General features: G+C 28.9%; 2 protein-coding genes across 3 annotated transcripts in view; both read left to right on the top strand.

The window, feature by feature from the left end:
* LOC132933963 (tyrosine-protein kinase receptor-like) overlaps positions 1–15,653 on the top strand; it is a 418,129-nt gene that overhangs the window by 100,149 nt on the left and 302,327 nt on the right. The window lies entirely within an intron of this gene.
* Positions 6,507–14,748, top strand: LOC132936510 (uncharacterized). Its single transcript, XM_061003250.1, has 5 exons — positions 6,507–9,187; positions 9,406–9,498; positions 10,660–13,617; positions 13,689–13,793; positions 13,866–14,748. The coding sequence occupies exons 1-5, from the start codon at positions 8,830–8,832 to the stop codon at positions 14,357–14,359; spliced, it is 4,008 nt and encodes a 1,335-aa protein (XP_060859233.1). The 5' UTR covers positions 6,507–8,829; the 3' UTR covers positions 14,360–14,748.

Raw genomic sequence — 15,653 nt, 5'->3', positions numbered from 1 at the left:
GATAAGTTATTTGTTGATGTATTAATAGTTTATTAATAATATATATATATATATATCCGTCAGAGATCGCGAGAAATCAACGAGACATAACACTATATCAGCCAATATATTTGAAAATACATTGCTGTATTAATTATACGAGTCCAACGTACGTAGAATAATATGTTGAAGAATTCAACAATAAAATATAATTTTCACTTTTAAATTTAAAACCGATGAGCGATAGTCAGACTTAAAAGTGAGAGCTTATCACCTACTTATTTTGGATCTTAAGGAGCATCTGAAATAATATGATTAAAATGAAAACTTATAATATCTTCGTTTCCATTATAGTTAAAATTATAATTTTTTTTTTATTGTCTGTTTGTTTGATTAATTGCACGTTTTCTCTTTTTCAATTAGCAGCATAGATGTTATCTACGTCACGCCATGCGTGATTGTGGCCAGAAACTGAATTTTTATATATTTTTTATCGGGACCTCCCAAAGGGCCTTTGTCAATGCGTTTCATTTTTTTTAAGGACACGGTTTACAACGCGATATTCCATATACTATATACATATATATATATACCTCTTACGCACATAATATAAACCTATATATATTATATAATATATATTTAATACCTATATATATATAAACACATCAGCTATATATATATACTACACCTCTCCATTACACGTGTGTGGAATCCGTTCCCGTGGGACTGCGTGGGTGTGGTGCGACCTATAGCTAAGACTGTCTCGTGTATGGGACGGATATAGCATAATTCCGGGCGAATGTCTAACGCTAAAAGTTTCACCGCAGATGGGGTCCCGAACCGTGGACCGATATGGCTTACTCGTTAGACCGGCATGTTCAACTACAGACGTATAATAATATGTATGATCAACAATTCCCAAACCGTTATATTATTATTATTTATTTCTTATTATGTAACACACAGCGTGGCACGTGATATTTTTTCGATTTTTTTTCACGAATATAATATTATAATAATACGTAACTCATATTGCCTAGTCCGAGTGACTGCTAAGCTATATTATTATATAGTGTCCATCACAAGATGTTTCGTTGAGCGAACGGTCGTGCGACCGTGCTCGAGTTTCGTATGTCCTATACCTAACACCGTAGTATAACAATATTATTATATAGGTACTGTGACTGTAGTAATACGGTATAATTATTGCAATACTAGGGCTGATTGACAGCACGAGTAAGTTTGTATAGCCACAAGTGAGTGTTAAAAGACGAACGGGTCTTGGTAAATTAATACAAGGCTCCTTGATTATGTTGAAACCAACAAATCTAAGAAATGTATAAGCGCAATTCATATATATTTTGTTTGAGCACATTTGAAGTAAGTTTAGATAAGGATACAATTAGATATTCAAACGAAGAATATTAATAATTCTAATATTGTTGTATTGCGATTCAATAAAATATTACTGGCGGACACTTGAAACTTTTACGTAATATATCATTATATTTTATGTACACAAAATATACACAATGACATTTTCAGATAAATTGTTATCATTTTTAGTTCGAGTATGTTTTAATCACGCAAAATTTGCTCCAAAATATTCCAGCGACACGATGATGTGAAATATTGTATTAATTGTAAATAACAACATAATCTACTACGGTTCAAAATAATGTTTATGTTATGCTGTACAAATGAATAAATTGATATTGGAGCCTTGCTTATTGGCTAAGCAGTAATATTTTAAATAAAAATATGTAAATACCTGTGCATAACATCAAATTGAATATAAATAAGACGGATACGTTTTAAACGTAAAATTTATCAGTACACATCAACGTGATGGACGATTTAAATAAATTATTGAAGGAACTCGTCTAAACAGAGTAAATAACAGTTAACATTTTAGTATACAGCGCGTAGTAGGTATTGATATAACATTTTTAGACTATACCTGATTATATTTTTTTTCACTTGTATTTTCCATGTATACACTGTTACACCAAAAACTTCAAAGGTTAAACCTCCGAAACGGTATCTCAAAGTTAGAACCGAAAGGGAAAGGTTTTTTTTGTACAAATTGTTTTCATGATTAATTTTGTAGGAATACAACTTGGAACAATTATAATTATAACCTCGCAGACGGTGTATAATAGTGACAACGTAAACAATATAGAACCTATGTATCAACAATTTTAATTTTGGAAATGAGTGTTAGTGCGTTACGACTACAACTGAGATGATGGTAGTGCGCTATTGTGTTAGTTGTTTTAAATGTTACGTTTAATTGTCGTACTTGGATATAAAGCACGTGACTTGTATAACTTTTAACACTATAGCTAGTCTACTTTGTAACCTTGTTGTTGTTGTAGTTTTATTTTTTATCGTTGCCAATACCTGTGCACGGGTAATACACGCTACTTTCCTCAGGAACTATTAACTACCCTCCGAACACGACTTTTTTTTAGTAGTTTAATAATGAGAACGCATTATGGTGTACATCATATTAACATAATACACTTATTTTCTCGGTCAATCTCATTTTTTCAATCGTAAATAAACAATAAATTAATTTAGTCTATTTAAATTCATAATACGCTCGACGCTCGTATAAAATATATAATGGGGATTTATATTTCCTCAAATAATTTTGATTTTGAGTGATTTGACGTGAAATTAATGAAAGGAATTTATGATTAGCTGATTAGCTGAGCACGTTACTGTTAAATTTAAAAAAAAAATAGCACCGAATACTATTTTAGTAGTCTTTGGGTTTAAACTATTATATTAGCCTATTTATTAGAGGAACATAGTAATTAACAAGCACCAACTCTATTATTTTGACGAGTGAAGTTTATCCAATCGATATCCGTGTTATTTATTTAAATGAAATATTATTTTTACGCACAGATTTATCAAAACGTAATAAATTAATACATTACTGTGAATGCTTTAGTTGACACTTAACACTGTTTGCCAATTTTGCAAGTCAATTAAATAGTTACATTAAAAATTATTAATTCACAAATGTTTTGTACAGACATATTTCGATGAGAATAAAAGATTTAAGTTATGAAATTAAAGGTTATTTGAAAAGCCATTGTGTCAATCCATCATCGTTAATTAAAGAATGCTTTCAATTGATGGATTGATTGTCATTAAAATAAGGTAAATAGTTGTTAGTTATAAACATAATAATAATATACTATTCACAATTATTATATTGTATTACAATATCCTACCATCGCTGTAAAATATATTTGTAATTTTTAAATTATTTTTACTATTTTTTGAAATTGAAAATAAAATATTATTGTCTATTAATAATGAAAATGGAATGTTAAATATTTTGGAGGGTCCGTCGCTATATGACTTCCCTCATCTTGGGCTTCGTGTGTTGTTTTACAGTATTATGTATACATTTATGTCAGTCATATTTTTACTTATTGTGTTAATAAATATAGATTGCATATTTCCCGAATATATAAAAAATATTAAATATTATAGAAATGTTTTTTACTTATTTTTTCTCGTGATTCTTGCGATGATAATATCTCTCAACAAGAATTTACAAATAATACAGTAGTAAGGGTACTATCGGAATGAAACCTATGATATTTTAGGACAATTATTGTTTATAGTCTTATATTTGAAATATATTAAAATATAATACAATTTTTTGTCAAAAAAATATTCATTGATTCATTATTAAAACTAAAAATTTCTTTGCTCCACTATTACGTACCACTATCATTAAATTTAATAATATGAAAAACATTTCTTTTTTATCGAAAATGTATTTTAAAATAATTAAACTAAACTGGATTTATTCATGCAATCTAACTGTTCACAATTATTAACGATTCATAATATAGGTAATATAAAATATATATATATATATATAATACACGAGGCATTAATTAAACAGCACATTATTATTTTAAACGTTATTTAGTGGCCATAGTTTTACGAATTTCAAAATTAAATTTACGTAACCTTGTCGAAGAATTCAACAATAGTGTTGTACTTGAAAAATAAATGTACATGTTTCGAATACCTAACGATAACATCAATATGCATTAAAGGTACACAGCGACTGGTTAATTGTTTAATCAGATTTTGTTACGAACAAAACCCTTAATAGTATCGAGAAAACTAAAGTATGTTTTTACTATTATACTTCTCCATAACCTAAGATTTAATATATTTGATTTTAAATAAAAATAACGAACAGTTGAACATATATAAAATATAATATATAGTTTATTATAATTCAAGTTTTAACTGATTGCGATATAATATGAGATTTATAGTATGTCGTAGGTACATAATGATTCCGCTGCGCGTGGGACTGTAAAGAATAAAGTTTCTTGCTATCAGAAATACTGTACCTAACTATAATATCAAAATTTAATAATGTTTTAACAAGTAAATTTTTTATTCAGTTTTCTACGCCTATAATTACCTATATTTATCAACAATTTTAACAAAATACGAATTATTTTATTTATTTTATTCTCTGTTAAAAATAATAATTCAACTGTTTATTTGAAGACTACAAGAAATATTATTATTGTTATATTGCAATTTAAAATATAAAAATAAACTTATTCAATAAAATCAAAGTAAATAAATATAAGTATTTCTACATTGTGTTGGATGTATACAATGATTATGCGTGACTTTTTTATTGGTATATTTGAGCCAGTAATTTTGCAGTAAAAATGCAATTATTCTAAACTTCCAGGGTGGTTTCTAGTAGAAAATTGAATTTGATTGGTACTTTGGTAAATAGGTGGTAATTATTTAAAAAAAAACAAGCAAAATAATATAAAAAGAAATTTTTACGCAAAACCAGAGCATTTTTTATGTGACTCAGAAATTAATAATTATTGTAAATACTTAAAATACGTTAATTGAATGATATTCAAAACTAAAAGAAAAAGTTGTAAGTTTTCAATTTGTTGGCACATAATATGTATGAAGTGTAAATGTCAGTCCTGAAAAACAATGTTAAATGACAAAATTAAATTTAAAAACCCCGGATAACACACTCTGACGAGTATAAGGTTTGGACCAGGGCTTGCATTTGAAAAAAAATCCGTTTTATGTTATTTACAATTAAACCGTTATTTAACTTTTGCGTTTATCGTTATTTAAAATAGTGTTAATACCTATTAAATTTAAAAATAATTACTAATGCGGGTAGGTATTGGCCCAGATACGGAATGTAATATATTATCAATTCTTAGATTGTTTGCATGAAATAAATGTTTCTACGAAACCATAAGACCTTTTAAACAAATAGATTTTAAAATATTTTGTTATATATTATTTTTTGTTCAATGATATTTTATAAATTACGTTTTACGTTTTGTTTTGTTTAATGTTATATAATATATTTTGTTAATTGTTGTGTTTGGTTTTCGGTATTTATTGAGTTTTGATTATCACTTACCGTTATAAGCACGCGTTTACAAATTTCAATCGTTTTTTTGTCAAATATACTGTTATAACCATAAAGTTATTATAACGTTTGCAAGCCCTGGTATCGACCGTGTACCAATATTTCCATTGAAAGGTCACAATAATGGATATTGTGTTAAATTTGAATTCAATGATACCTACATCATTTTGCCTATTGAAAAACTATTTTGAGTGAAGGAAAGGGTAGATTAGCATACATTTCTAAGAAACCTCCAACTTCAATATCATCTCTGATAGAAAATTGAATAAATAATAATAATTTTAGTACATTGAACATAAAAACAAATCGAGGTCTGATAGCTTATTAATTATTATAAATAGGTATACGAATATAATTATCGTTATAATTCTTTAGATGGAATTATATAATTTATTATTATTATACTAAAAGGTTTCCGTAATTTGAGACTATACATGGTAACAATACGTCGATGATACGAAAAAACCTCTAATGTGCAAAAACACGGTTTTCCAGGACACGAAAAAAAAATGTTTTTTTATTAAATCACATTGTAGTTATTTCACAAACAATTTTTAGGTGGTAACACACTGGAGGATTTGTCTATGATGGAGATAGCACATAGGAAATTTAATCCATAATTAGCCATTTTTTTTCTGAATCCAGGGATACCAATATCTCAAAATCATAAATTGTGTACATTGGAGGTTTTTTTTTGTAATTATTTACAGTTTTTTTTTTTAGTATATTCCGAGACTGGACAAATTGTATTTAATTGTACAATGAAAATGTACGATCACATCATAAATTAAGAATTCATGAAATTCAATGTACTTATTTAAAAATTCGTTCATGAATAAAGACTTGAAACATTTAACTTTTTTGTAATTTTAGGTCATTCTAAATTAATTTTACTCGATTATTCTGCTCCAAATATCATATTATGAAATAAATAATTAAATGTTTAAATTAAATTGAATCTGTAAAGTACAATAATTTTTTTAAATAAAATATTTCTCTTTTATTTAAAAAAAGTTATTTTTCAGTGTTTTATAATTGTCATGATATAGTAATATATCAATCAACAAATAAATAAATACCTACCAAATAAATAATTTTAAAAAAAAAACAGTTATCAGAATTGAAATATACAAAAGATTTTATATCAAATATCTGAGAGGGTTATCTAGCGGAGTTGGCGAGCAGAGAGTGAAGCCCAACTAGTTTAAAATGGAAAATAACTTCCGGAAGGAAAAACTATAAAAGCCATTTTCTTTTTAAATACGTTTACAGCATTTTTATTTTATTTTGTGAAAGTGTTTGTCATAGGCATTACCCACATAACAGCACTTACAATAGATTGAACAATACCTACATAATAAATCGAAATACAAAAACATCTATTACAAAATGATGTCATAAAATAACACATTACAGTAACGTTCAAATTTATTTTTAACTAAGCAGTCCGACCACTAAAAAAACATTCCATCATAGTTTTTAACTACAAAAATAAGTACTAAATAATTTTTCAAACATTTTTTTCCATCGTGAGTTCAAAATTATCTCTTTGCTCAAGGATATATTTTCATGTGTCTTGATAATAATAATATATGAAGCAATCTTTTTTAAACTGTGTAAGAAATATGGAATATTTAATGAGTAGATATTTTAAATATATTAAAACTAGACATTATTTAAGATTCTGTGCGGAGCGATGAATATATTGGTTTGACAATGATGTGTGTTTTTTTAAAATTTAAAATTTCAATTTATACCTGTCATTTATACCTTTTAGTATAGTAAAAATGCTTAGATTTTCATCAACGGTATCTTTTCTGATAGAAAATTGAATCTAGTTAGTACTTTGAGGGCGTCAAGAGTTAAAATTCCCAGTAATTTTCATTGGGCGTGGAAAACAAAAAAAAATTAAGGAAAAACGGTAAACGAGTTATAAGTATTTTAAGATGTACAAACAATTTACAATTTTAAAATACTCATAACTCGCTTTAAAATAAAAATCTATGAGGTGCCTTGGAGGTAATGTTACCTTTACATTTTATAAGACGTTAATTCACTCAAATGTTTAAACGAACGAAGCTAAACGCGATCTGCTGAGCATAAAATTCGCCATGTTACGCACTTGTATGACGGAGACAATAAATGTCTAAAACAAGTACTAAATACTAAATTTAACAGCACCGAGACACAACATTATAATATGAGTCTTAGAAATAATGATTTTAATGTTGCGAGTAGTATATTTATGTAGGTTCTGGAGCACCTCCCCCTTAAATTTTACATGTAAAAGCATAGGCACCTCTGTATAGGCAATTCGAAGTACACGCACCTCCCAAACTTGTATTAATTACTCGATATAGGCAACCCGCAACACACATACACTCGTCACATACCACCCGATCCGACACGTGACCGACATATATTTTACCCCTTCCCCTTCAAATACATTACCTCCCCTTAAAAAAAGTATGTATAATATTCTGATGTACATTTGTATCGACTATATCGAACACTTGTCTGACATATTATATTTTACCCCTTCCCCTTCAAATACATTACCTCCCCTTAAAAAAAAAGTATGTATAATATTCTGATGTACATTTGTATCGACTATATCGAACACTTATCCGACATATATTTTACCCCTTCCCCTTCAAATACAAGACAGCCCCTTTAAAAAAAAAATATATATATAAAATATTCTGATGTACCTACATTTGTATCATACATACACATACATACACACAACACACATACATACCTATACATACACACACATACATACATACAACACACATACATACATACATACATACATACATACATACATACATACATACATACATACATACATACATACATACATATACATACATACATACGAACAAACATACTCATATAATATGAGATCATCATACATAATATCCAAAAATATTATACCTACAATTTTCAGATTATAATCACATTCGGAAAAAATGACTCGCTAAAGCATACGTTATACATCGGAATATATCACACACACACACACACACACACACACACGGAAACTCACACATAGTCACAATTATAAATATTGAAACATTCCAATCCAACAGAGTACCATCCTAAATTATATTTTACACCCCGCCACCCGTCCTCACGCCCTAACAATATCATCCGACTACAGACCTGTACAAGCCTGTAGTGACACGTCCGAGTATTGTCGATGAATTTCAGGCAGAAAGTAGTGCACACAGAGCAAAATTAAATCAGTCTGTTAACTACAGTTCAAGACGTTCAAGTGTCAAGTCGTGTTATTTCAGAGTTCTTATGTGTTTTTAAAGTGTATACAAATATTTTACAAGTTTTATAAAAATCAAATTATTTATTTTACTTTAATGAACACCATAGTTCATTTTTTCACCACTAGTTCCGATATTAGCGCATACGTTAATATTCGCTTAGATAAAACTATTTCACACTGTTATTTAAAGTACAATATATTTTTCTATAATTCATTACCCATCTATTCGTTGAAGGTAAAGTCTTGTTTCGCGAGTTCGACTAGTGTTCTTCAGTTTTCATCAGACGTAATCATGTTCCCCTGTAGTATATGTGGTAAAACCTTTACTCGAATCAGTAGTTTACACAGACATGCCAAGTCACATGATGTTTCCAAAAAGATTTCATGCAATATATGCTCAGAAATATTCACGCGAAAAGATAACCTCATCAGACATACCAAGGATAAACACCGTAAGTATTTTTTAACTATTTACAGATTTATTAGATAAAAAATACATATATATATATAATCAAGGCTACGTATATCATGTTTAATTATTTAATACAAGATATTATATACATTATACTACCTAAAGGCAATATATAATAATAAAGGTGTTAAATGAAATGTAATTTATTCAATGAATCATTTTTTTTAAGGATCTAATTAATAATAATACTATTTTCAGCTTCAAATATTGTAGTTCAACAACAACCAACCATAACCAAGCAAGAAATTCAAGATTTTTTTACACCAGCTGAACACATTTACGATTATAATGGTAAATATATTATTCATAACTTTATATGTACATATATATATATAACTTACTTAGGTAATTATAGTTAATATATTAGGTACTTATTTTATAAAAAATAGAACACTTCATGTAGAAATATTACTTTATCGATGAATTAAAATAAATATTGATTTATACCTTTCAAAATATTTAAAATAAAAAATGCTATTAGTTTTTTTTTCTTCAAAATCGCATAAAACAATACCTGTAAAAATATAAGCATCTTAGTGAAAGTATATAAAAACATACGGAAACATCATAATTTCTTAACAAAAATAGGAAAAAATATTCTAAGTTGTATAAAATCATGGAAAACATAAAATAATTTAGATACATTCCTGATAAATCCTATAATTATCATAGTTAAACCCGTTAAGATCATAATATGTATATATACATTAAAAATGTTCGTAAAATTGTTCAATAATTTTGATAAATTCATGTAATAATATATTAATTGAAAATATTTCCATACGATTATTGTCGTAACGCTATTAAAAACATATATAAATAATTTTTAATTTTTATATATATTTTTAAGTATAAACAGAAATTTTAATAAATATATTTGACCATATTATACAATATACATATATAACAATACAATATGAATATCTTATTTTTCTATGAAAAACATATTATACATATTTAATATAATACCAATAAAAACATAAATAGGCATACTATTTATCTAAAGATCTTAATAAATTATTACGAACGCTAGCGTATATACATCGTACTGTTACTATTGTTTCATGCTACACAAAAGAACGTTGTATATTATTACTATAACTGAGAGCTCTATATCATATTTGTTTTTGCTTTTACATATATAATATATATATATATATATATATATATACCTACATTACATATACATGTGTGTAATACTAGAGCTTGATACCTACCTCATTTTATTGATGCATATTTTTAAAAATCGTATTTTCTATACGATAAACACATCACTAAAATTTTTTTAAATTCTTAATTTTTCTTCAGGTACCTACTTTTACTAAAAAACGTTTATATTTATAACAACAATTTATCTTTTCTATCTCATTAAAATTTTTTATAGATTTTCAAGCTGTAACATGCATTTCTATAATGTTTAGCAATACAATAGTAAAATTTTTTTTTTTTCAGTTCAATCTCGCAATGGTCATAAGCGCCCATATCATACGGAAAATTCGAATGAAGCAGCAAATGCTAAAAAGACACGCATGAGCATCGTCAAGACACGAGGATTCATCAAGACAGGCACATCGTTATCGAATAAAATCAATTGGTATTACGTGAAAAATACAGATAACTTGACCAACTACAGAACATTTTTAGAATCAACAAAAAAAGACTTAATAGAACTACTCAAGTCACTATCAGCAAAACAACCAATTAAATATAATCTTAAATTAGAAGCAACATATGAACGCCCGAACGTAGAAAATTCAGCAGAGAATAGAGCATTTAAGACCTCAGCTAAGGAAATGTTTATAGATACAGATATTGAAGCTAAAATTAATCAAGATTTTGTCAACCTTTTGCTTGAAGAAGAAATGTATACTTCTAAAGGAAGTGGATTTACACTACAATCAATAGATGGTTTACTGTTAGGAGTATATAGTTATTTCCCTATGGGTGGTTCGTCTTATATTACACTTCCAGAGGACATAAAAAATAAAAAAGCAATTATCAATCCCCAAAACTCAGACCAACAGTGCTTCAAGTGGGCAATCATAGCGAGACACGTTTCGGGTAATGCCAAAAATCAAGTGGCTGAAAATTATACATCGCTCGAGGACAAATATAATTTTTCTGGTTTAACATTCCCAACACCTGTGAGGGAAATAAAAACATTTGAAAAAAATAATCCGAAAATATCAGTCAACGTTTATGGATTAAAAAAAGAAAAGAATAAGAAACATATTGTTTATCCACTTAAGGTTGCGGATGAAGAAAAAAAATATCATTTTGATCTCTTACTAATTACTGATGGTAATAAAAGCCACTACACCTACATTTCTAACCTTTCGAGGCTTGTGAGATCACAAAAAACATTACACGCCGAAAATGTTGTATTTTGCAAACGATGTTTTACCAGTTTTGACAATATACATACAAAATATAAGTTAAAAGGTCAGGCGGGACTTGAACAACACAAGTTGATATGTGGAGCACATAAGCCAATTCTGCCTAAGATGCCTGAGCCCGGTACATTGTTAGAGTTCGATGGGTGGAGTAACACTGAAAGACATCCGTTCGCGATATATGCCGATTTCGAGGCACTCCTTGTTAAATGCGAAGAAAAAAAAGGCAAAAAAACAGCAGCTTTTCAAAAGCACGAGCCAATGAGCTATGGAGTTTTCGTAAAGGCTTCAGAAAACGTCCCCATTGAGTTGCTTGAGAAATATGACATACCAACATCACCTATTATTTATCGTGGAAGCGAGTCACATCAGGATGTAGCCAAGCGTTTCGTTAATGAAGTAACAGAGATCGCGAGAAGAGTTCAAGATTTACTTAAAACAAATAAACCCATCATAATGACAGAAAAAGAGCAAATAGCACATGTCTCGAAAAGTACATGCAATCTATGTGAATGTAATTTTTCTATCAAAAACCAAAAGGTGGCAGATCACTGCCATCTATCAGGGACATTTAGGCAAACTTTATGCAATACTTGCAACCTGAAACTCCAAAAACCTAACTTTATACCGTGCTTTCTACACAATTTGTCTAATTACGATGCACATTTCATCGTAACCGAACTCGGAAATGACACTAAATCAATCTCAGTAATTCCAAACAGTGAAGAAAAATACATTTCATTTTCAAAACACGTTACCAACAACTTTTCAATTCGATTCATAGACTCTTGTCGATTCATGGCATCAAAGTTATCAACACTCGCAGAAAATTTATTAACACCAGGGTTCAAGAAGTTCAGAGAAACCGCAAAAGCATTCGCACCCGGAGATATGAATCTCGTCACACGTAAGGGTGTATACCCTTACGAGTTTACCGATAGTTGGGACAAGTTAGAAGAAACGATTTTGCCTCGGAAAGAAGATTTTTATAGCACATTAACGGAAGAACATATAGACGATGAGGAATACGAACACGCAGTCACAGTATGGAACCATTTCAAATGCAAAACCCTAGGAGAATATAGCGATTTGTATCTAAAAATTGACGTGCTGCTGTTGGCTGACGTGTTTGAAAATTTCAGAGACATGTGCATTTCTACATACAATTTAGACCCTGTTTACTACTTTACAGCTCCAGGTTTTAGTTTTGACTGTATGTTGAAATATACCAAAGTCAAACTAGAATTACTCTCTGATTTTGACACCCACTTATTTTTCGAAAATTCAATCCGCGGCGGCCTCACACAAGCAAGTATGAGGTACGCTAAAGCTAATAATGAAAAAACCCAAGATTATGACCCAACAAAGTCAAAATCGTGGATAGTTTACCAAGATTGTAACAATTTGTACGGGTGGGCAATGTCACAGCACATGCCATACGGTGACTTTAAATGGGTGGAGCCTAAGTTAGATGGATTAGATGCTTTGACGCCGACGTCAGATATAGGCAGAGTGTATGAGGTAGACATATCATACCCTAATGAACTCCATGACTTACACAACGATCTTCCATTTTTACCTGAGAACAAAATTCCTCCTGGTTCAAAAGTGAAAAAACTTATGGCGACACTTCATTCAAAAAAAAATTACGTAATCCATTATCGAAACCTGCAGCAAGCCATAGCAAATGGTTTAATTGTAGAAAAAGTACACAGAGTTTTAGAGTTCAAACAATCGGATTGGCTTGCAAAATACATTAAATTAAATACCGAAATGAGGAAGAACGCAAAGAATGAATTTGAAAAGGATTTCTTCAAACTCTTAAACAATGCAGTTTTTGGGAAAACTATGGAATCTTTACGGAAACGTTTTAAGATGGAACTAGTTTCATGTCCACAAAGATTACAAAAACTAATCAACAAGCAAACATTTAAACATTGTACGACATACAGTGAAAATCTTGCTGCTGTCTCATTGGAAAACAAAATTATCATGTTTAACAAGCCAATATATATAGGTAACAATTTATTTTACTTGCATAAAAAAATGTCATATTTTAGTATTTATAATTTTTAATTATTTGTATAGGTTTCGCAGTATTAGATATCAGTAAAACCATGATGTACGATTACCATTTTAATGTAATGAAGGCGCATTATGGTGATAATATCAACCTCATGTATACAGATACAGGTAAATTATTATTATTATTCAATTTTTCTATTACAAACATTATATTTATTTTTTTTATTAATTTATTTCTAGATTCACTGATATATCACATTAAGACTGACGATTTTTACAAAGATTTGAAGTGCAATTCAAACTTACTTGACCGGATGGATACTTCAGATTTACCGATAGACCATCCATGCTACATTTCCGAACGAAAGAAAATTCCAGGATTGTTCTCCGATGAGGGAAAGGGACAGCTAATTACCCAGTTTATCGCGCTTCGAGCAAAGTCATACGCTTACATTTTGAACGACAAGGAGAAAATTAAGGCAAAAGGCGTACGAGGGCACGTAGTTAAAAATCACATGACTTTCAATGATCATTTCGATTGCCTTTTCGCCGATGACGAAAAAGAGAACTCTAAACTGTATACTAGGGAAAATGTATCCATCAGATCATTCAACCATAAGATACGAACAATCAAATCCAAAAAATTATGCTTCAACCGACAAGATGATAAGCGGATAGCAAAGACCGATAGAATACATACCTACGCTCATGGACATTTTAAACTCGATTGTTAATTGTATTTAAAAAAAAAAAAAAAAAACTATAAACATACATATATATTTGTAAATTATATTTAATTTTATAAATGTTTAGGTTAATTTAATTTTTATTTTGTGAAATATCTCTGTAGATATTAATTAGTTTATTATTTTTGTAAAATAGCTGTGTAGATATTATTGTGTTTTGTTTTTTATTTTGTAAAATATCTCTATATATATATTAAATTGTTTTTTTTTTGTAATAAAGTCACTTATCATAATTCAAATCTTTTTATTATTTTTGATATATTATTTCCTTTTCTCGCATGTATAATTCTTTACATCTGAACATACATTGTAAAGGTACATGTATGCTAGAACAATATAAGTATACTATCATGGCTTCATATTATTTAATGCTAAATGTTGGTGTTTGTATCAACATTAACTCACCATGGAATGCTGAGATGTGTCTTGTTCATAGTTACAGCTATAGATTTGTTAAAAATAAAACAGCCTGAGTTAATTGAATATAAGTTTTATAGTATGATTCGATAGTAAAAATAATATTAATGAAAACACGGGTACTTAAATTTCATAAATTCATTAAAAATATGTAAAAATATCATAATTATTTTAATAAAAACATCTATAATCAACAATAATTTTGTCAAATTTGCATGAAAATATCTTAAATTCATTGACAAATAACAAATATTAGCTATATTGTTATCAAATGTACATAAATAATTTGACTTGATTAAATATATTTATAAATATGTAAAATAATCTGCTCTAATACAAATATTTTAAACATAGCTAACAAAATTCGAAATATAAGCAAAAATAAATATCTCGCCAACAAAACCAGTCTAATGTGCACAGTTAAAATTGTTTTTTATTTAAATTTATAAAGTCATTTAGAATCATCGATAGATAATATATGCAATATAACTGAGTATGGCGAATTCACACGGTTTTTGTTTATCTCGAGCTACATTAAAGATCATACAATACATCAACACAACCACTCACAAACGTGCACGACTATATCCCCCCCCCCCCTCACCATCCACCTGGATTAAGTTAGTTTTATGTAGGTTAGGTTAAGTTAGTTTCCCGTAGGTTCAAAAAAAAAAAGAAAGGTTACTTCATCTTCACCATGTGAAGATGTAGTCATGATGGATCATGACCTTTCTTTTTTTTTTTGAACCTACGGGAAACTAACTTAACCTAACCTACATAAAACTAACTTAATCCAGGTGGATGGTGAGGGGGGGGGGGATATAGTCGTGCACGTTTGTGAGTGGTTGTGTTGATGTATTGTATG

This window comes from Metopolophium dirhodum, chromosome 1 (assembly GCF_019925205.1).
Source record: "Metopolophium dirhodum isolate CAU chromosome 1, ASM1992520v1, whole genome shotgun sequence".
NCBI lineage: Eukaryota > Metazoa > Arthropoda > Insecta > Hemiptera > Aphididae > Metopolophium > Metopolophium dirhodum.
This window is presented reverse-complemented; position numbering and strand designations above follow the sequence as displayed.